Raw genomic sequence first — 23,436 nt, forward strand, 5'->3', positions numbered from 1 at the left:
GTGTCGGCGCTGAATGGCAGAGATGTAATATGAGATGGCAGCGGCCGTATGTTGTGATGCCAGAGACAGCTGTTACAGGACACCGACGAATCACAGATGACGCTTGAAAAGCAAACGTTACTTGTCTTGTCTATTTTCTCTCCTCTCCGTTTTGTGATGGGCCCATAGCCGGGCCGTTGATTAAGCAGCGGAGGACAGTGTACCGTGGTAGTAAAGCTGTTGATAAGCTAACGGCATGGGTAAAGCTAATTTCACGCTAATTCTTGACAAAGCTAATGCCCGGCTTCATTAAACCATCACAACATGGAGAAAAAACTGACGGAAAGTTCTGTCCATCGCGTTGTTTTTAAATTAACACGTGTGTTTTTGTCTGTCAGAACGGACACTAATCTATCGCTAATTAGCTGAAATTCGGTCGGACAGACACTGGAGTATAACCTATTTCATGCCATTAGTCAGAGACAGACAAAAGTGAATCTTTTATTTATTCACAACTGAAATTTGAGCAAAAACTGATTAGCTATATTTTGGTTAGTTACATTTCCCCATTACACTCAGTTCATGGCTGCATCCCCATTTTTTTATTGTAGTGGCCTTGTCTGTACTTTCCTTTTTCCCGTGAAATTATTAAGTAAATCAGCAAGATATTAGCTGAGTTACATAATTGATATATTAAGGTTGCATTGTACAAGAAAACAAGACATAATCTTTTTGTTTTGAATATAATGCTAATACTAAAACTGAGCTTTTTTTCTTTTTATCCGATTAATAAGAAAAAAATAATTAATTGAAAATTAAAATGAATTAATAATTAGAAATACTCGACAGATTAATCTATTACCAAAATAGTTGTTAGTTGCAGCCCTACTGGAAATGCTGTATGTTAATCGCGCGGATCTTTCTGTCTGTCTGTCTGTCTGTCACTGTGACTCCGGTCTGCTGTGTATCATATATTTGATAAACACAGCGCTGTGGCGGAACATCACGCTTCATGATCAAACTACGTTTTTTATCACGTCGTCACTCTAGTCTGCGATCACCCGCTTCCTCCCTCCCTCCCTCCCCCTCCCTCTTTGCTCATGCGCAGCAGCTCTCCACCTCTCTGTGCTGCGAGGCTGCATCACACTTTCTTTCATATAATGTTTTATATTATTATATGATAAGTCTAAAGAAGGAGACTGAGCCTCCGTGTTTATTTGCATACAGAGCAGGAAAGTGACATCCCATCACAAGTGGTCACTGAAGACGCATTCGAGGGGCTCGTTAATGCTAGGTGTGAACTGCTGTGCTTAGAGCTGTCCACTTGTGATCGGATCACCCAGGACAGATGCGTAGTACCAAATGTGAACAGGGCCTTAGATTTACTGTTTCGTTTTTCATCGCTGCCACCACTGCATCTAACACCTCCACTTCCTCATCAGGGTAAGTGTCAAGGAGAAAGTGATACTGCATACATATTTACCTTGTGATTCTCAAGTACTCACATTATCGTCCTGAAAGGAGGATGGACAATGTGTCTTCATCGTTTCAACTTTAAATCACTGCTTTTGAAAAAAATGTTTTGTTGTTGTAAACTAGACTTTGAAAGCAGTTGTAATGAATTCAGTGAACCAAAGGAAGACTCTGCTCTCTAGTTCAAGGCTGCAATTCAGCCATAGATGTAATTAAACGCATCATCAGATGAGCGGATCATCTCTGTAGTCCTAAGAGCCACGCTTAGTAACCATATTCCCCTTCAAGTGTTAAATGAGCCCCCTACTGAGCCCAGCTGATCGTGTGTCATCTGGTTTCCTCTGATGTGAAAAAAAACCTCATCTGCCTCCTCTCTCCTCTCGCTCTCTCTCTTTGTCTGTCCTGTTCCACAGTAGCAGAATAAAGAGCGGTGGCATTTAAAAGGTCCACATGTGGAGGTGTTGACATTTAGAGAGCTGCCACCTTCAGGTTAACTCTATATGAAAGGTGATGGTGAACGCAGGCTTTTAATGCATCAGTCGTGTCATGTGGAATATCAGATATGAGTGAGGAGGAGCGTTTAAGATGCACAGGTAAACAGTCCGTCTCTCTGCAGCGTGTCTGACACTTCTCTCAGCTTCTCTCACACTTGGTATTAAGGTCTGTGTTTGCACTCAGCATCAGTTACATGCAACAAAAGAAGCTGAGGTGTTTTTCTGTTTGGCTGCTTCTCCTCTCAGACATATTTGTGCAAATGAATTGTGCCTACAAAAAGAGGAGTTGTGGACGATTGCCCTCAGAAGCTGCCTGAGGCTGAATCCTGACTGCTGGTGAAAGTGAGACGTTTACTCTTCATTCTTATTTGAACAAGAAGGACAAAAGAGCTCTCACTTTATTTGTCTGCAAACAGCGACAGACTTTGCTTTGAAATGTCTTTGCTCGACTTGGTGATGTTTTCAGTTGGAAGCACAAAAGAGACAATAAGAGGCTTAAGAGACGCTTCATGAAAATACTTGGAAACAAAATCATCTTCAGATTGAGTCTGTGATCCTCTCCCTCCCTGAGCTGATATCTGTGAAGGACTTCAGCCACGTTTCTACTGAAGAACAAGTTGAAGTACAGAGTTTGTTGAACTGCAGATAAGTGTATCTTTTTACTCTGTGTTGCTTTAGTGATTCTCATGTCCCTCTGTTAGTTCAACACTTTGGCTCGAACTAAAATATCTCAGCAACTATTTGATGAACTGCCACTTTATTTGGTTCAGACCTTTTTGCTGGTCATTAAGACCAAACTGCAAGTTACTCAATTACCAGCCAGATCAGCTCTGGGAGTCTGCGTTAGTTCGCTGATATGCACTCAATGTTGTTTCGCTACGTTGGCTAATCGTCTGTGATAGCAGACAAGCTAACGGTAGCTTGTTGCCAGCTTACATCTGGCTGGCTAACCTTAGCCTAGGCAGATAATACAACGATATTGGCTAAAAGAAAACAATCGTTAGTTATACACATTTGCTTTGTTCTGCTACATAATTTACTGTTGGCCAAAATCAACACGCACAGAGCTGGGATGATGCGCATGACTCTTGCATTGTGCTTCGTAACCACCCACGGCAAATTACGCCAGCGAACCAGCAAATCATCACAAGCATCAGCTAACATTAGCCAGGCAGGGCAGGGCGGCTGGAGAGAGCTGGGATGAAGCACTTGTGCTGTGAGAGAAAAAACGCTGCACCCGGTGAGAGAAAAAGAGCTGCACAAGGGTTTTGTTTCTATGACAACAATAAGTTCTGGTTCTGTTTTGATCCCCAAAAGCAATCGAAGTTCTCATGATTCGCGTGCCCTGCCAATGTTGACATTAGGTTTCCCCCTGACGTCGATCGCCTTCCTGTTTGGTCGGACGGGCTTCACTAGATAAAACTTATTTTGTTTTTTATTCTTGTGTGTACTTTGTGTTGGTGTTGTTGTGGTTGTCGGTCGTTTGTTGGCATTATCCGTCTCCATTTCACAGCTTACGTTGTCTCGTGTTTCACATTGTTGACTGTAGTGGCGGAGAATGAGCTCTAGGCAGTTTTTAATCTCTATAAACAGACATCTGCATGTGAGTTCAGCTAACAATCTGTTCTAGATCTGAAATTTAACTTGAGATGAATTCCCTTGACGTTGTGTAACGAAAGCCGTTTAGCGTTCAGATTTCCCGACTTCCTCGAATGCATCATATCGATCTGACCTTCGTTCAACACATGAGCATTTTAAAAGTTTTCTTCTCCTCTTGAGGACAGACCTGACAAAGCTTGAATTTTTATTTCTTACAAATCTGCATCATGATGTTGAAATTTCGGCAAAGGTCAGACCCGTTAATAACAAGTAAATCATAAGAGAAAGTTTTCTCTTTCTGTAACAATGCAGCACGCAGAAAAGGAAGCCTTGACGGGAAGTCGATTATTGCTTACCGCCCGGGACGTTCACCGGTCTCCCCAGAGGCTATATCGTCTCAGACTATAGCCGATGGGATCCGAGATTGACGACAACTTAAAGCCCCACAGAATCTCTGACACATAATTTAAAAGTCTGCAGCCACAAAAAACAAATACATTCACATCAACATCAAAGGCCACACAGTTTGTGTTCCTCTGTGTTTCTGCTCTAATAACAACACTGCAAAGTTCATCTGTAATCAGATGAGATACTTGTGGGAAATCACCGTTGATAATGTGTGAAGAGGAGGATAATGTCCCTGCTCAAATTAGTCTGCTAGTTGGAAAGGAATAAATTGTCTGTTCAACATAATATTTTACTGAGTCTGGAGGCAAAACAATCTGAAGGTGATTGAAAGCAATTAGATTATGATTACTACTTTTAATTTATTACATCTCTGACACCCAATTAATAATATTAATTAAGTAATAAAGCTCAGTTTAATATGAAGTTATGTTTTCTGGAGAAACAGCCACAGTTAGAATAACCATTTATTAAATAAACTAGAAGTAAAAATGACTCTGTGTGTGGAAATGGTGCATAAAAAGAAAACTCTCAAGGTGAGATTAAAATTGGTTCCATTTCATCATGAGGCATTATGGGAAGTGCCGTGCATCTGACCGGGCAGTATAATGTTATCAAATGCAAACCACGGTCATTATACAGTGTTGTTGTTGTGATATTTTTATAGTCTGGATTTATTGTGGACCTGTTTCTGTTTTTAGCGCTCTTTAAATGTTGGCTGTTGTAGATCTTCGACCAACCGTGCAGTGATTTCGTCTTCTTCTTCATCACTTATTTTTAGCGTTGCTAACTTGTCAAACAAGTCAAACTGAAAACCAACTGAGTTGTTATCTTAAACTTTGCGAAACTGAATTGGATTATTGAAAAAGGGAGTGATTGTCTTGGCCTTCAAATTCTGTCCGCCAACTTGTAAAGGAGTCATTTTATGCAGAGAAATGTGTATATGTGTGTGTTTTCTCTCTCAGAAGAATAACAGCAGCGTGCAGACTGTGTGGGTGTGTCTGTGTTCCTGCACAGAGTGATTACCTTGACGAGGTTAAAAATAATTAAGTCCAGACGAATAAACCGTCTGCGACAGCTGCTGATTTGAAACGTCATGCCGACACATTGTGAGTTTGAAGCACAGAGAAAAGCAGAACATCGAGGATCAGGAAGGTTGTCAGCACTTTGTGAATTTCTTTCTAAATTCTCGCACAAATTTGATTCAAACTTTAGTACCGAAGTAAATCATGATTGTCATTATGAACACACAAATAGAAATACCACAGGCTGAATAGTAGCTGTCTCGAACTATACCAGGTTTTTAATAAAGTTTAATAGGTTCTGGTGAATGGCATTGAAGCCAACAGAAATCAGTTTGCCAACCTCATTCACAGCAAAAATGAAAATTTTAAGAACTTCCTGTGAATATTAAGCCTCACTAAAAGCGCACACACACAAACACACACACACACACACACACACACACACACACACACACACACACACACACAGTACATTTAATAATTAATTCTTCTTAAATAAGATTATGATGCCGGTTTAGCTCAGCGGTTAATTTGGCGTCCATATACAGAGGCTACAGTCCTTGATACGGCTGCCCCAGGTTCAACTTCCACCATCGGCCCTTAGCCGCGTGTCATCCCGACTCTCTTCCTCTGTTTCCAACACTATCTGCTCTCTCAATAAAGGCATGAAAGACCAAAAAAAAAGCCAAAACTTGCGATAAAGGTTTTTCAAGCAAAGGGACGATGCAGATTCAGGTTATATTTCTCTGTAGATTCACAATGAGAGACTCAACTATGATCCCATTTAGAGTAAAATCGACTCTGAACAAACAAATAAATAAACCTTTGGGGGCAAGACTGCCTTTTGTTACGAAGACATTTTGATCAGTGCTTTAATTTAGATTTCATTTTACATAGTTTAATTCTGCTTTTGTGCTGTCATTGTCACACATTTTCAGCACAGTAAGCCAACAGGAATTATAATAATGAGATCTGAATTTTAAACCTTTAATGTTGGTTATCAGACAACACACTTTGTCAGGGTTAAAGAGTTAAATATAACAGAGACATTACATGGATACGTTTGTAAGTGTTAAGTTAAGTCTTTAAAATGACTTCAAACAGATGCACTTTACTTTTTCTCACTCTGAGTTCATAGCTGACATGCTGGAATGTCTTGTCTTGGAATGAAGAGTTTCTGTCTTCTGTTCACTTCCCATCATAGTGATACTTCTACTGTGTCCAGTGTTCTTCATTTCATATTAACGTGCCTCTCAAAGATTTAGGCTAAACTATCGTGACCAAGTAAAAGGCTTCCTTCTCTTTTAGCTAAAGCAAACCGCTTCATTTTTTTGTGGTCAATATAAGACAAAACATGAATATTTATCAGGTGGAAACACGAGGAGGAGGAGAAATGTAAAAGTTTAAATCCTGTAAATGAGTATCGAGCGAGGTGAGGATGTGACCAGAAATCTCTCAGTGTGTGACCTGCAGATTTTCCTGCTAAATGAGACGTGTTAAATGATGTGCCTGAGGGAAAATGGGTCTTTTCAAGCAGCACACACTGTTCAATCATCAGATAACCAAGCTGGAAGGCCAGGGACCTCATTTAAGGGCACATTTTCAACGGAGCTGCACCCGGCTGTGGCAAACCGGCAAATCATGTAGAGAAAGATTAAAACCTTGCATAGCCCACAAACATGATCATTTGATCTCTTCTCCAGTTTACAAAGAGAGCAGTAATTAATAATTCATCCAGCTCATCTCCAGATCCTTCACTGTGAGTGTTTGTTGAGCTCCTCCTCAGTCTTAGTACTCGGCACGGAAAATGAGGCAACACAGGAAAAGAGGAGCCACTGTGATGAAAACCAAAGAGGTGGGATGTGATTAATTCCTGGGCACATCTTCTGCCTGTATCACCGCTGACTGATTCATCAGACTGGAGCAACAAAAGGAACAGCGCTTTAATCAGAGTCATAATCCTAGATCAGCACTGAAGCAGGATTTGTCTCTAAACCAAGTGCTTGTTGTCACTTCTCAGCATGTTTAGGCGGCTCACAGGAGAGGTGTTACAATAAATGTTGAACAATGAGCTCTCTCTCTCTCTCTCTCTTGCTCTCTCTCTCTCTGTATCTGTATTTGCCAGAGAGCTGTAGGTAAGACAGAACACTTCTCTGCCTCTGATGACTCTCCTCAGCTTTGATAATATCAGCTTTAGGGGGAAAAATACAACTCTCTAATTGAATTACCTAATGGCGGCATTATCAAGTGCTGCCTACAATACTGACATTGCTGGTAATAAAATGTATCAGACAGAGACGGAGGGTATTGTCAACCGTCTGTAGCTGGTGACTTTTGACCTCCCGAGGCCATGTCCACACATACACGGGTATTCTTCAAACCGAAGCTTTTTCTCTGCGTTTCTTCCTCACACAAACGCCATTTAAGGTCACTGAAAACGGACTTTATAAAACTCTGGACAGGATGAAAACTTTGAGAAACTCCGTTTCCGCGGAGACGGGGTAAACAGCGTTTTTGGCTCATGATATTGGGCTGTGCACCGTTATCTCCTTTGTGAAGTGTCACAGACGAGGCGACAATCCTTGCAAAATGACGGACGTAACATAAACAGTGATTAACAGGATTTTTACATCTTTACACATTCATGTACAGTTACTCATCTACTGTATTGAGGAACAGAGGTGTCGGGATAGATTTTTTCAGACATTTGATAGGCCGCGATTCTTCTTCTTTGCATGACCGGGTTATATCGCTGCCTGTTGGTGTGGCATTCTCATGACAGTGTTTCTGTTGTGTTTTTGCGTTTTCATTTGAACGGATTTTTATAACCGTGCTTGTTTAGACGGGGTTTGGAAAAGAAGGAGACAAAAACTCTGTTTTCAATAATACCTGTGTACGTGTAGACATGGCCTAAATGTCTCACACAGGCTCAGCTCCAGACAGAGTTATGGTGTACTTGACTCAGACTAGATTTTGGACCAATGAGAAACAGGAAGCTCTTCCTTTGTTTCTGCACTCAAATACACGGTCTCATTTCATCGGCTTAATGACCTCATTTAAATGAGCCTGATGACTCTCACTGATGTCCGGGCACGGCCAGGAGATTGTGACTGTTCTCACAAGCAGTGTCCTCTGCATGCACACTGTGTATCTCCATTGTGAGACCTGGTCTCTGTGGAAAACACAACCTGTTTGTTGTGTTCTCTTATTGTTTGAGATTAATGTTAATATAATGCAGCAGCTCCTCTGTTGTAAAGTTTACACGTTACAGGTCCTGGGGTAATTCAAAGCATAATTTAGTTGAATTCATGTTTGTGCTGTACATAATTTTCTTGCAGCCGTACTCGGCAAAATGTTGTGTTTAGTAAATGCCAAAAAAGTTTAACACACTCATTTCATCACTTGTTTGAAGTGAACCTGCTCCCTTAATTCATTACTTCCCAGCTGTGTAGTTTTTGGGCTGAATTGAGTGCTGGAAAGGTCACTTAAAGGCTAATTCCAAAATATAGCACGACACAATTCAAAGAGAACATTCTGCAAAAGGGAAAAATACTAAATCTGCACATCCAGACACATTATCACAATCAGCTCTCTCTGTGTCACCTCGGTGTCAGTGCTTGTGATGACTCCGCTGTGTCTCGCTCATCGTGCAGTCTGATAGTTTCCATTAAAGATCAGAGTGTGAAAGCAGACCTGCAACACTCTGTTATGGATCAATTTAAATAAAGGACTATGCGCGGCGTCAACACAGATCAATATGCAGACGTGCTTCCTGATGTGGTCATAACCACCAAAGCAGCCACATTATGCAGAGGGCTCTTGTCAAAGACGGATGTAAAGCACAAACAGTGGAATATGTGACAGGAAATCACTGCTCTCTGATCCGGACTGAAACCTGACAGCTCAATAAGCTTCAGAGGGAAGATGCTCCCTCTTCTTCTCCCTCCTCTTCCTCCTCTTCCTACCATAACTATATCTTGTTCCTGCAAGGGACTCAACAGCTCAACCTGCAGACTATTTCAGATTACAAGCTGCTGTCAACAAGTGCACAGGGAGCCAGTGTGCAGGGTTGTGTAAGGGAAACATGAATCTGTACAACAGAGGTGTGTTTGAAGCCTCTTGTGGCATCATTACCTCATTCAGGTACTGTAAAGGGGCTGTGCACACTCCTGGACAAGAAGAGAGACTTTTGTATCAAGTCCATAAAAACTTAACTCATAAACTAACTACATCAGCTGCTGCACAATAACTCAAAGGTGTTGCAGTTCATAGATGTTCTCGGCTGTTACACTTTATTGATAAGTAGGTGTGGGATGTGTCTCCTTACCTAGATTCCACCTCTTTGCTCTTTACTATTCTCGTTTTATATTTGGCTGCAGAGTTTTTAGTAACACGACTCATCCGTGATTAATCATCTAACTCATGAATATTAATGTCTCTCTGTGTTCATGAATCAGAAACACTTTCATCTCTCACTTTATCACACAACAAACAAGTTAATGAAATAACAAACTGAATTATTTTATAAATGCAAGAGGGACTAAATGTTGGCCTCAAAAAGGCTTTTCAGGAATGTTTTTCTGCTGTTGCTGCAGTGGAGTTCATGGCTGTTTCTCACTTTCTTGAAGAGTCTTTGGTGTCTAATGATCCCAGCATGTCTCTCCAGTGTGTATCTTACCCCAAGCAGAGCGCTGTGCAGACTCCCCCCTGTGTCTGCAGGAGCACAGAGCCGCACTGACCTCTTCATCTTGTGGGATAAACCAGTCTTTCAGTCTGCTGTCAAACCCTGGGGGAGCAGAGCTGCAGCTCCAACACTGAAACCTCAAAGGTTGGAGCTCTGCCACAGGTTACACCTGTGGCTGCTTGTGCTCGGCTTTATGTGGACTTTCTGACTGATAAAGTCTCAGGCAGGAGTCCATATCCCTGCGAGAAGTAGTGTCACTTACGAAAAGTATACCTGCATTTAGAATATGATCACAATCGATTTTATTTCTTCTACTTTGAAATTTGAATAAAACATCTGCAAAAATAACAGACAGTAAGAGGCCTGTGGGCACATTGGTAATTATAAACCTCAGTGGAGTCATGAGGGGTTTTGATCTGACAGCTGTGTAAAGCAGATTCTGCTGTTCCTCACTTAATAAGGCTTTTTTAGGAGCTACAGTGAAAGGTGATAGGCACTCTGCACGCTGAAATGAATATGCCATTTGGCTACAGAGTTAATCTGAGTGGAGCTGATGAATCTGCTCGTTGTGCTCTCATAATGTTGCAGCTCTGCGTCATTAATGAGGCACATTTGCAGCAACGACTGGTCATTGTCTTTGTTCTCAGTTTAATCACTCACATAAATGGTCTGATTAGAGATTTTGCCTTTAAGGTGCTGAGGTGATTAAACAGTAAAATGTTTTATTCTGTATTACTGTATTACAGCACAAAAATCCTGTGTATGGGGGCTGTAAGTTAAACAAAATACAACCCTGCAAAATTGAATACCTTTTGGTATGAAATAAAGTTTGTGCAAGCTTTTATCAGACCAGCAGGGCTTTTGGCCAGAAATCAGACTCTTCTGTACTTGTGGTCCCGACCTACCAGAGGCTGCTTCTTTGTCGGCCATTTCTCTCAGTGCCCAGAGAAAGTCAATAAAGGCTTCATTGAATAGTCACATCCATCTGACTTCCTTTCCACTCTGTCGGTCTTATAATCTGTGTACGCATGCATCACAGAATGAGGATTAGATTACTTGCTCAGCTTGTGAGACATGCTAAAGACCTGCAAGTGTTCAGTATTAGATTCTATTATCAGATCTTTTCCCCATTTATTTTGTCTCACATTATCTACATCAAGTCCAGCAGAAGTCCTTTAAAAATCATCCTTAAAGATGATCTTCTGACATGTAATTGCTCTTATTTCACTCTCGGGCTCCCAAATTTAATTAAAACTCTCGATACATGTGGAGTAATTACCTCTCAGGGGCAACATCTCCTGCCCTCACATCACATCCTATAAGCAGTAACTGTTCAGGAGAAATAAGTGCAGAGGGGAGGGGGGAGGGTTGGCGAGTAATATGTGGAGGTGTGAGGCTATAGTGAAGCAAACAGAATACAGGAGAGGAGCGGACAAAATGTACATCAGTTATTAACTGATGTGAACGTCTTCATTTCCAAACTGAATGTTAAGATTTCTATGAACATGTTAAAGCAGCAGCTAACTCGTCCTTCACGCTAAAAAGTGAGAAGAGTCTAAAGATTTATTCAAACTATTTATCTGCTCCAATAACGAGACTCTTTCACACACGCTGTACATCCTGTAATGTCGACTTTATGAATCACCTTCATGGTTCCTGTAAGGACAGAAACATGCATGAACAGACTGTAAATCTTTAGTTCAGACAGTGTGACAGCTCTGAACTTGAAGCACAATATAAGTCTGTGCAATAAGCATCCACTGCATATTTCCCATGATTCCCAGCTCTGCCATATTATCGTCTGTTTTTTTCTCTGCCAAAACATCACAGTATTTGGCTTCCAGGTTGCTGCTGTAAAATGAATTCGTATAGTCCCCACACTGCACTCTTGGCAAAGTAGATATAGTTTCCACTCGTATTGTAATATCAATATAAATTCACTTTATTCTTTAGCTCTAAATGGCTGTTTGCCCAGTTAGCGCACATTTATTGCTGCTCACACACACACACACACAGGGACACACACTTTGTCATTTTTCCACAGACAAGAACTACACAGTCGTCTCTGTGTCTCTGAGGCTGCTGCTGTGACAGGCGGAGGATATTTAGTTCCCCAAACACTCACCACATATCAGGCAGGGTCCTGGCCTGCTGGAGACCTCTGTCTCTCACTGTCCCGGCCAGAGCCAATGGAGGGCAACATGGCCGCTGAAACGCTCCTCTGGGAGGTGTTACCATGACTTAAAGAAGTCTCCACAGCTCACATGTCCAAGTACTAGTCAGCCTCTCTGAGTAGTCTACTACTTACTACTGCTGCTTAGTCCCACATATACAGCACGTTCACAGAGCTGTAAAAGGAGGGGCTGAGGTGGGTTTTGGAGGTCGAGGCTGCAGCTCGCAGAACTCATGGGATATTAGGCCAGGTTTCAGCCCTGCATTTCCACTGAAGCTTGTCGGCCTCGCCCCTGCGATCACGATTCTCTTTTCTTAAACGTGTGTGCGTCAAGCCAGGAGCCTGCCGAGCTGTCGGAGCGTCTTAGCTGGAATTTCATTGGAAGTGAAGTCCGTTCCCCTTCAGTCGTTTGGCCCGGGGCTTGAAATTATAGAGTCTGTATCTGTATCTTTTTCTGCTGTGCATCAATAGCAGATAAACCCACCAGGCGCTCCTGTTGTGTGTTTTCATTGTGTCTGTCTGTCGTGCTGCCGGGGTCAGTGTTAACTGTTGGTGCCTGGAAGGATCCGCTTTGTTTTGATTTTCTATTTTGAGTGAACAAAGTGACAGTCATGAACAGTCAACCTCCAGTAATGGCTGACATGTTTCACAGTGATATTTCCTCCAAGCAGAAGGGGACTACGGATACGACATGTTTTAAAACTGCTGTATTTCTTTAAGAACGAGGCAGGTGTTGTAAACCGTGGTGCAGTGGACTCATGGATTAAAAAGAAATATTACCTGGATTCCTCCCTGTCTCTTTAGTATGCAGCCGTCACACTGAATACACACCTTCACCGTCTATGGCACCACGCTGTTCGGCATGTTGGAGCACCACTCCACTTTAAGATGGCTGCCAGAAATGGCGCAGTCGTCTCTTTGTTTCCCCGTGCGATGCTCTGCTATGGTCCAGTCTAACAGATTGGACACAGCCGCCCGCATGGTCCGGCTCCAGCATTCAGCACCATTATGACGGGAGTCCAGAACAAATCCACTTCACATTTAGGTGTCAGCGTGCTGTCATGGAAAAGAGATCCCTCTGTACAGTAAGTGAATAATGTTGGAGAGAAAATGTGCTTTTGTGCACTCGTTAGCGCTCCTGGTCAGATTCAGACCACTCTCTGTTTGAGCTTTTAGCAGAGCAGGAGGAGGATAAAGGGCGATGTGATGGACGGGTTTGTCTTACTCTGCCTCTCAATCTTTCTCTCCTTCCTTCGCTGCCATTCTTTCTGTTTCTTTTCTCGGAGGAAAGCCATTATTTCCATCACCCTCCACATTTCAGCCAAACTCTCTGTATCTGTCCGTGGCTGGCCAAAGGGAAGAAAAAGACATTCTGTCGGAGCTGAATTTAATTTCCTCGCAATCAGTTTGTGATATGGAAAAAAAAATTCTAATTATTTCACATTTGCACATTGCAGTGACTGCTGTTATTTAAAGTTTGTGTACGTGCATCTCCCCAGAGATCGCTGGCTGACTGTGGATATGAATTTTGTTTCTTGAATGCCTTTACATGAAACAGTAATGGCAGCTCCAACACCGGACCAGCAGAAATCCTGGTGCATCCGTTTGGAATAGATTGTAACAACTCAATAGACCACTCAAAGTCAAGTGGTTTGCAACAGATATTTCTTTTTCTCCTCACTTTTCAACAAAATTTAATATCAAAAATTGATCAAAACCTTTAACCAAAACCACACAGCATCATTTCCAATTCAAAAGAATACTTAACAAGATCAGAACAGCACAAAACATTTAAACAAAAGTAGTCCCTAGACTTAAGAGTCTTAATAGTCTTTAATTAGGGTTAATTTTCTTTGTGTGGGAAAGGGTGTGGTTTTTTGTCCAACAAAAAATGTGTGTGAAAGTATTCTGTGTTCAGGTGAGGGTAAAAACGGAGAGGGTTATGGACCAGCACAAGAAATGGTTCTTTCAGGGGCAGATGAGGCGTTTTCAAAGAGGGCAGTCTTCATTTGACGCCATAAGTGTCACCAATCCAATTCCACCTACCAGGTGTCAGCACAAATCACCCTCAGTGCTGTTGTGCCACACCCACTGTCTCACCTCACAGGTGACGCAATCATCCGCTGTGCAGTCTGCAGTTTTGGCTGGCTGCTACAAGATGAAGTGATCAACCTATCAGGATACAAAGTGCACATTAACAGGCCTGATTAGCAGCAGAGTGAGATCACACAGCAGTAAACCTCCTCCTCTCCTGCAGTCTGTTATTTTCCTCTCAAGTGTAAAGAGGAACACTGAACCTTAAAAGGTAGAACATAATCAGCCTGTGTAGCACTGACCTGCACCCTGCACACTGCTATCTCATTGTGTCTGCCAGGTGTGTTAATGACATTTGGTGAGATTAGCTTTTCACAGTGCTGTTGTTACTGACCTGCTCTGTGTGTGTTTGTGTGAGCGCCTTTCTCCATTTAAGGCCCAAACTTTCCCTCAACCCTCCTCTCTGTTTTTCACTTCAAGCTTTTCTCTCACTACAGTACACCTCTTATTTCACTCAGACCTGTTATTAAACCTCAGAGCAGTCAGTTGATCTGATCAGTGTGCGCTGTAACATTGTTTACCCCAGTGGGACCTGGATGTTATAGACATACTCATCTTTATCCCTCTTTTGTTTTTTCTCCCAGAGTTGAGCAATAAAATAATTTCTCTGTAGAAAACCTGGATGGGGCCTCAAAATGTTCAGGCTAGCTACTACTCTCCTACTCTCTGTTATTACTGAACTGGTTGAATACCTCACATTCACAAGGGCTGTGTCAAACAAAGTGCAAAGACAAACACAAAGCTGTGAGCAAACACATTCTGTTTATCTGGATGTGGATGTTGTGGATGACTCAAAGCAATCAAAGCCCAGAGCCCTGGATCACCACGAGGCCCCTCCTATACGAGCCCACAGCAGATGGAGGCCAGCGGTGAGAGGTAATGCTGCCTACTACTGCGAGAAATAACAAGGTCCATATTTAACAGAAGACAGGAGGGATATGGATACTTGTGGACGTCTCTCTCTGTATGTGTCTGTCATGGCGTGGATGGAGGATGTTCAGTATTAATCAATCGTGGATGAAGATCTTGGACAGATAAAATAAGAAACAATAATATACCTGGGTGACCTGCTCTGCTATCGACTGTGTGGGAAACACTGTGATAATATAGCAGCCATATTTATTTCAGTTCAGTGGCACATAAGAATACTTTTAATATGCACTTTATTTTGATATGATGTGATGTTATTTTCATCTTAGTTCCCTGTCTTTAGTGACACAGAACACTACACATTTTATTTTTATGTTGTGGCATAAACATTTGAATGTAGTAACACATTAATTTATTTACATATAATGTGTAATGGCATCTTTCTATTTAGTGTGTTCAGTGAAACTGCTATTCAAATATTGTTCTAATAAATTATAATGGAAATTTTGAATTAAATAGTTTTAATTAAATTAGTGCTACCCAGGTGGTTTACAGCAGATTGTATTCTCTGTTCCACTTTTAAGTTTTCAATAAATTATGTAGAATATTCCAAAGCATCGTGATACGTATCGTATTGTGAGGTCCTTGCCAATACCCAGCCCTAATTATGAGGCAGGTGCAGGGCTGAAGGAAAGCAGGAGAGTCAATGCTGCGAGTTAATGAGGAGTTGTATGTATAGAGGGGAAGGTGAAGCATGGCTGTAGAGGAATACAGTAAAGCTCACAGAGCAGAGGAGGAGAAACACTCATTAAAACAAACAGCGGGCGATAGAAAGAAACTCCTCAGCTTGAAAACGGTCTGAATTTTCCCTCCCAGAGTCTCCAGGGCTCTCAGGTGGAATTGAGCGCTGAGGGCGTCTCTGAGTGAACCATTCCAGTTTTCTGTTGTGTGAAGTCGACAGGTGGAGCTGGACAAAAAGAGCTGACAGCCTGTCTCCCTCCTCCACCCAGCTTCATCCTCTCACTCCATCACTCTGTTTGCTGCTTTGCCTTGGGATGTTTCCCTTCACAGTTTTTTTTCTTTTGCCCCCCAGCACTTACAAACTGTCAGATAACTTTCAGTATAAATTTATCAAGTGAGGCTCAGTGAACATGTCTGCTGTTGAGAAGTTGTTTCCTACTGAACAAACGATTAATTGATTAGTCATAAAAATAATTGGCGGATTAAAATAGTTAGTTGCAGCCCTGATACCACATAATGTATCTGAGTGTTAAAATTCTGTAAAGCTGTGATGAATCCTTCTGAAACCTGGGACGCTGAATGTTCCTGAAATGTGATCAGTTATATAAAGCAGCACATTAATTCACTCTGAACCCAATTGTTTGTATTGTATTTGTGTCGTGTTGGTCAGCCTGCAATCTGTCGGGGTTTGTCGACACAGCTGTTGAATGCATGATGGTGAGCTTGATGAAGTGAACGGCGGGTCAGGGAGGATAATGGAACTGAGGGATGGAGGGATCAGCCAGGAGGACACAGGAGGGGCCTGGTGACCAGGTCTTTTCTATTAACTCAGGAGGCAGGCTGAGGCGAGCGGGGGAATCAGGCTGGGCTCTGCCCTCTCCCTGCCTGCTTGTTAGACCAAACGTCCAAACTGCAGAGAGGGAGAGGAGAATATTGCTCAAAGGTCCAGTGGTGATTGACCCTATGTTTTCATCAGCCTGGGCCATCTTGATAACACTTCTTACTCCCCTACCAGAGCACAATATTAGAGATACGGCTGCAAAGACGGGTTTAGTTTGGTTTCATTGGCTTTACCCCCAAACACACACATTGTCACCTCGCTTTCATTTTCTGTTTTAAATCACATTTTTCATTTCTCTCAACCCTGCAAAAGGATTTCTTTCTATTTACTCTATTTGTTGAATTTGTTTTCAGAATTATATTTTTTCGCTTGACTGAACGCAATGTTTTATTCATTGCAAAATTAAGATATCCACAGTCTCAGGAGGAAGGATCTAAATATGTATGAAGCCAACACTAGAAAGTTAATTGTTATTAGTATATAAAAGGAGAAATATTGTTCTTTCTACAACGACTCTTGAGACCTTTGAGCAAGATGTCTTTGTCTCCTATTCCCATTACATACAGGCTGTAATCAGCACTCACTGCTATATATATGCCGGGCTCCATCATCAACGCTTGGTGACTCTGATTTTCATTCAAGCTGTTAAATATTGTATTTACACCAAATATTTAAGGGTCATTGTTTGTAAGCTGCACTGTATGGGATCTGAATATTACGGGCTGTTTTGTTTTTTGTTTATCCCCATGAGACGATCTAATCAGTGATGTTTTCTGTGTGCTGCAGGTCTCAGGTCTGTCTCCTGGAGACAACCAGACCCCAGGACTGCTGCTGGCTCCAGGCGTGAGGTGGGGACAGACGCCCATTAACCAGCTCACACCTTGGGATACAGATGAGCCCCCTGCCAAGCAGCATCGAGACAGCGAGCCCAGCGGTAATGATTCACACACACACACACGCACACACACAACACACACAATGCTGACTTATTCTACCTAATGGGAGTTTACAGTGAGGTAAGTTTTGCATCATCGCTACCCCTGCACACAGCAGATGCAAGCATGTACACTGTGCACACTTAAACGCACACACACACTTGCACACACTTAAATGCTGCACCCCAGATGGCTCTGGCCAGCTACACCAGCATCCAATGCTAATGAGACATCTTGGCTGACTTGGCCTACATAAAATACATGCTAACCTCAACAACATGCATACTTTACATACATAATCAGGAATATTTAACATGTACAAACAGAATCTTTCCGTAAATCAGCTTAATGATGCATACAGTCAGAAATCTCAGTTTGATATCAAGAAGTTTAAAAAAAGAGCAGAAAAGTTTAAATCCAAATCCACCTTCACAAGTCCTCCAGACCCTCACGATTCTTTCTTCACTCTGCTCTCATCTTATCGTCCTTGTTAATGTTATTTTGTCACTAACTGAAGCTGATTCAGTCTAATTTAAATGCAGTGAAACTCTGAACGTGCTCCAAATGATCTCCACCAGGTCTAATTTAGATGTCGACCTTATTCTATTCCTGCCCCTTTAAAAAGAGCAGAAGTGGTTGTGCAGCGCACACTGAGGAGTGAAGCCAGTGTTGTAGTTTGTTACTCTTATTGTAATGAACTCACCCAGAATGGCTCTGCCCTACAGCAGTTAATTTCCTTCCATTGCTCCGCTGGCCTCTGCCTCCTGCTCATCACAAACGTGTCTCATTTAAGAAGAACACTGGCACACAGCTCGCTCCTGTGGAAACTCAACAAATCCAGATTGTAGACAGCTGCTGCTCAGTGGGTGCAAAGCATCATGGTCAAGACAACGATTCAGCTTCTGCTACACATGTACAACTTGTCTTCTAAATATAAATAGCATGAATTATATATAGATTGGTTCAAGGATTATTGTTTGATTAGTTACCATTATCCATTTTCTATACCACTTATCCTATTCAGTGTTGCGGGGGGGCTGGAGCCTATCCCAGCTGTCATTGGGCGAGAAGCGGGGTACACCCTGGATTGATTGCCAGTCAATCACAGGGCTGACACATAGAGACAGACAAGCTTTCACGCTCACACCAACACCTACGGGCAATTTAGAGTCACCAATTAACCGGACGAGCATGTCTTTGGACTGTGGGAGTTAGCCGGAGAAACTCCACAGAAGGCCCACTTCGCCCGAACCAGGGTTCGAACTAGGTCCCTTCAATCTGTGAGGCAGCAGCGCTAACCACTGCACCACTGTGCAGCCCTGATAGGAGAATACCAAGCTCTTTTGTGTGTGTCTTGCGATGTTGCCCCCCTGCTGTGCATTGGGTCCGGCTGAATTGGCCATGAAGCTCCAGGAGTTGTATAATTGTGTGTAAGGCTTCAATTCCTTCAATTCCTGCAGCCCCCCTCTCCACTTCCCCACCCCCACACTGCAGCTCAGAGTGCAGCGCGTAGAGAGTGAGATGTCACGGACGTAGCACGCTGTCACATATGACACTCAGAATCCCAGCAGTGTTGCATATTGATTTGTGCGTGTGGGTTATTCCAAACTGTGACTGTTTGCAGCAAAGCCAGCTCCTCTCCACACTTCACTGAACTGTTTCCAGAAAGTTCCAGAAACACTTTCTTTCAACAGAAACTTCACTGTTGTGTTTGTTCAACAAAGTTTGTCCCTGAAGAAGAACTTTTGTTTCAACCAAACCAAAAATAGTTCTTTTGTTTGATGCCTCTTTAGAGTTCGGCCATTTGTGAAATAAATACATTAAAACGTTTTTAAAAGGGAATGTGGCACTTTTGAAAATCAGCAGTCACAACCTTTGAATACATTAAATATTAATGCACTTATTTCCATTAGTTAACCTTTGCAGACCAGGCCTCTGAATGTAGGTCAGTGTTGTGTCATGATGAAATTCTTTTTCTTATATGCTGCATGTTTTTCTAAAGCATTGAAGAAATTGTGTCAGAAACAAAGAATTGTAAGACAAATATGTAAATAAGAATTTCTTATCATTGCCATCTCTTCATTAAAACTGTAAAACTTTTTAAGAGTTATTCTTATCCATTTGATCAGGATCATTTTATCAAGATGAGCCACAAAAGAAGGAAATGAAACAGTGTTGTCGAACATGACGAGTGAAACACAACTGGCCTCTCCTCAAGAGTCTTCTTCTCTTTCTTTCTTTTCTTCTCTCCATCTCTCTTTATCTCTCCCCTCCTCTCCATCAGTCTCTGCTCAGTATATTATAATAGCAGGGAGAGTGTCATGAATAATGTGAGCTCCTTTTTTACTCTTTTTAGCTTTTTGCATGCTGTGATTTAGCCTTTGGCCCCTTTGTAGACTAGTGGGTTATTTTAGGAGTTTGGACCCTGGCAGGGGGAGCTAGAGATGAGGGAGGAGGAGCGGATGAGAAGAGGAGAGAGAAGGCAGTAGAGCCCAGTATGGCTTCGTCTTCACCAGCACAGCCTCAGCATCGAATGCCTCAGGGCAGAGACATGATTGGCTCAGAGTGTAAACACAGACTCCTACACAGATAATAGTCGACTGCAGCATGTATGCTCTCACATTCAGAAAAGCATTTGTTCAACTTGTAGCAAAATAAATCTCTTAATCTTATTATCATGTTGACATGTTTTATATTAAGTGTCGAGTCAAAAACAAACTTGTACTGAAGCGTCGCAGCAAACTGACAGTTGTGTTTTTACCTCTACAGGTCCAATCTGGGCTGCACCAGTAGCAGCAGTGAACCAGCCCAGCGTCCTGCCCCACACCTACGCCCTCCACCAGCCGCCCTCCTTCAGCCACAGCGTGACCGCGCAGTCACCCATCATAGGAGTATCCCCATCCATCCAGACACCTGTTCCTCCGCAGCACCCTCTCATGACCGCCCACTTCCAGTTGACGCAACAGTCCACCCAGCAGCCGACCTCTATGGTTCTGAGCATGCCCAGTCAATCTCTGTACCACTCCGCTCAGCACACAGTCGCACCATCCGCCCTCACCAACCAGGTGGTTCATCCAAACCCTCACAGCGTGATCGGCAATGGCCACTTAACCTCTCACCCTGGCCTTATCCAGCCCCCTGCCCTACCTCTGACCAATGGACAGGCAGCAGCACAGGCTCCGCCCTCAGCTGCAGACAATCTGGATGGTCCTAACAGGCTGCAAATGTTGCGGACAGTCGGGATGGGGAAATACGAGTTCAGCGACCCGGGACATCCTAAAGGTAAGCACAGACAGCCTCAGCTGATGCACTCTTCACAGGTTTCTTAGACTCACTTTCTTCCAGATATTGAACCTGTCACGACTCCTTTCAAAGGCTGAATCAAAGCAGATCTGTTCAGCCGGTAACCTGAGCTCAGATGTGAATCCAAGCAAGGGAGCTGTTAGGTATTAAATCAATGTACTCTAAGCTCTCTTGTTTCTTCTGACCTCCCCTTATGTGGGGCTGCACTGGAATGAAGCATATAGTCCCCTCTACTGCCCTCTCTGTCTGTGTACCAGAGCAGTTTTCAGATGCCAACAGTCATAAACAAGACGGCAAACGGTCGAGCACGGGGCTGTTAAAATACAACCAGAGCCAATTCACTTCAAAGCTGCTCCAAGGTCGCTGAGAACGGAGGTGCACCTTAAACATGATACTGCTGCTGTAAGGTGGATTCTTTGGAAAGAAGAACATTTTGTTCTGATCTTAAACTAGTTCACAACAGCAGCATCTGTACTGTTAAATGTGTGTCAGGTTTCCCTTTCTTACTGCTCGTAGTTGCACGTCTCACAAAGCCTCCTAAACACAAGACAGGAAGAGCTTTCAGTCCCTGCCCTCTCTTCTCTCTCTCAGTCGTTTGAAGCCTTGTTGACTCGCTCTGTGTTTGTGAAGGTGCTTCAGAGCTGCGACTCATGTCTGAGTCTGCGAGCTGTAAATTGGTGTTTGGTTTAACCTTGGGAGTTTATGATGCAGAGCACCAGAAACAGACGTTCACAATCCCCCGACCAATTTTCACATTTAATGAAGCTTTTAATTTAGGTTTGGATTGTTTTCTTTGTCCTGACTCATTTTGATCAATAAAATGTGCAAATGAACTTGTAGATTGCAGAAAAGCAATTATTTTGGGGGCTGCCTGTGAAACATTGAAATGAGACTGCAGGTAGAATTGGAAATGGATAATTAGACAGACTCCTCTGCTTGGTCCAGTCTTATTGAATGAGAGCTTCTTAGCTTCTGTGCTGAATAGGCTGTCTTCATACATTAACGATGTACATGTCAAAATGTATTGACCTAACAGGCCTAAGAAGAGTTGAATTGCAATGATACATCTTCATGTAATCTTTGAAATGTTTGAACAGATCTAAACAGTGAAAAGTACTTTGTTGACCCACGATGGGTAAATTCATGGATACTTTTCTTTGGTGTGATGAAGTTTATAAATTTAGGTTCTTTTGTCACAGCTCGTCTGCCGCTGTATTTAAAAGGTTAAGAGAAAATATTTAAAGTTGAAATCTTGTATGGGTCCCCATGAAGGTCAAAATGCCAAAGAGGCACAATCTCACATCTAACCCATTTGAGCTCTTTTCTTCTGTGTTTGGCATTGAATAGACTTTAGTGAGCGCACCATTTGGTTTATGTCACAAGGACAGTAGAAATATGGTGGACATATAAATTAGTGTCCGTGAACGCCTCTTCAGCAGCCTCTCGACTGACAGGAACAGTTCCCATTTCTTTTATTTCTATCCCTCTCTTCCCTCTGCTAAAAGTCACAAGTCCTGAGCACCCACAAGTCTTCCTCATTCTGTTTTAAATCAATTAACGCTGCATTTTAATGTGGTGAGAGGACCTACTGTCCAGCTGTAGAAGCTTAGTGGTAAAATCTGGACAGTGAGCTCTTGTGACCTGCATTCTGGCTCATTTCTGTTTGAATTATCTCAGACCTGCTGTTTGCACTTCTGCTGAGACAAAAATGAAATATATTTAGTTTGTGAAGAGAAAGGAAGCAGCTACAGGTTAGAGTTCAGTGTTTCTGCAGCCTCTAATGGCTGAAGTGAGGATAAAAGGCTCGGCACATCTGAACCCAGGGCAGAGACTTTGAGTTACACACACATCTGGCATCAAACTAGGCAGCAAATAAAGTCACAGCATCCACACAGACAGACCACAAACACACACACAGGGTTTATTGTGTCCTCAGGAAATGTATATTGGTAAAGTGCAATAAAACCCCTCACATACTACTGGCATGCACACAAACTTTACACCAATTCACTCATTCATTCAGGGTAAAACTAGCCAGAGCTTCTGGGGTTAAAGCCAGAAACGGAATAAATGAGGTGCTTAAACTCGTACTGTGCCACTGACTGACATGTTGAATACTTTGTTTGAATAGCTGTTGAATTAGCATTTTGACAGATGTCCAAAATATCCTTATGTTTAAGGATTTATTAGAAGATTTTTTTTCTGGTGGTTGTTTAAATTATGAGAGACTATAACAGTCAGATCCTGGTCATGTGGGTCACGTCGGAGGGTTTTCAGAAGTGATTATACAACCAACAGTTTAAACACTAAAGCCACTACTTAGCTGAAACAGAAGAAAAGCTTGAGCCTGTGGACACAGTGGTAGCAGGCGCTGATATGCAGACGAGGTTTTGTGGCTTTTTAATGGCAAAGGCCTGAATCTATGAGGAGCTGACGGAGCTCTTCAGCCTTAATCCAGCTGCAAAACGAGCCGCTGGGTGTGTGTCTACAAATGTGTGTGCAGTTACACGTTTGCCCAGCTTCTTGGGTGTGACTGCATGGATGTTTTGTCAGATGTCAACAGCACAGTGACAGAAATCAGACTGTGTTTGATTTGGCTTTGCCTTCGAAGGGAGCAATTTGTCTCCGCTCTGCATCAGTAGAAACATCAACAACTGTGTGCTCCTCTGTGTGTGTGTGTGTATGTGGAGATTTTTTTTTTGCATTTCTATTTACATTATATAGTGTTTGTGTTTATATACACTGAACAAAAATATAAACGCAGTACTCAATTGAAACTCAAAACTCAAAATGAACATTCAATTCACAGGCAACAGCTCT

General features: G+C 42.5%; 1 protein-coding gene across 1 annotated transcript in view; it reads left to right on the plus strand.

The window, feature by feature from the left end:
* LOC138613192 (kelch-like protein 29) overlaps positions 1–23,436 on the plus strand; it is a 125,909-nt gene that overhangs the window by 37,738 nt on the left and 64,735 nt on the right. The window contains exons 3-4 of the mRNA XM_069686811.1: positions 17,165–17,312; positions 20,083–20,595. Coding sequence (XP_069542912.1) covers positions 17,165–17,312; positions 20,083–20,595 — 661 coding nt within the window. The remainder of the gene's footprint in view (positions 1–17,164; positions 17,313–20,082; positions 20,596–23,436) is intronic.

This window comes from Semicossyphus pulcher, unplaced genomic scaffold (assembly GCF_022749685.1).
Source record: "Semicossyphus pulcher isolate SPU_LCO1_2020_fin unplaced genomic scaffold, fSemPul1.0.p SCAF_11, whole genome shotgun sequence".
NCBI lineage: Eukaryota > Metazoa > Chordata > Actinopteri > Labriformes > Labridae > Semicossyphus > Semicossyphus pulcher.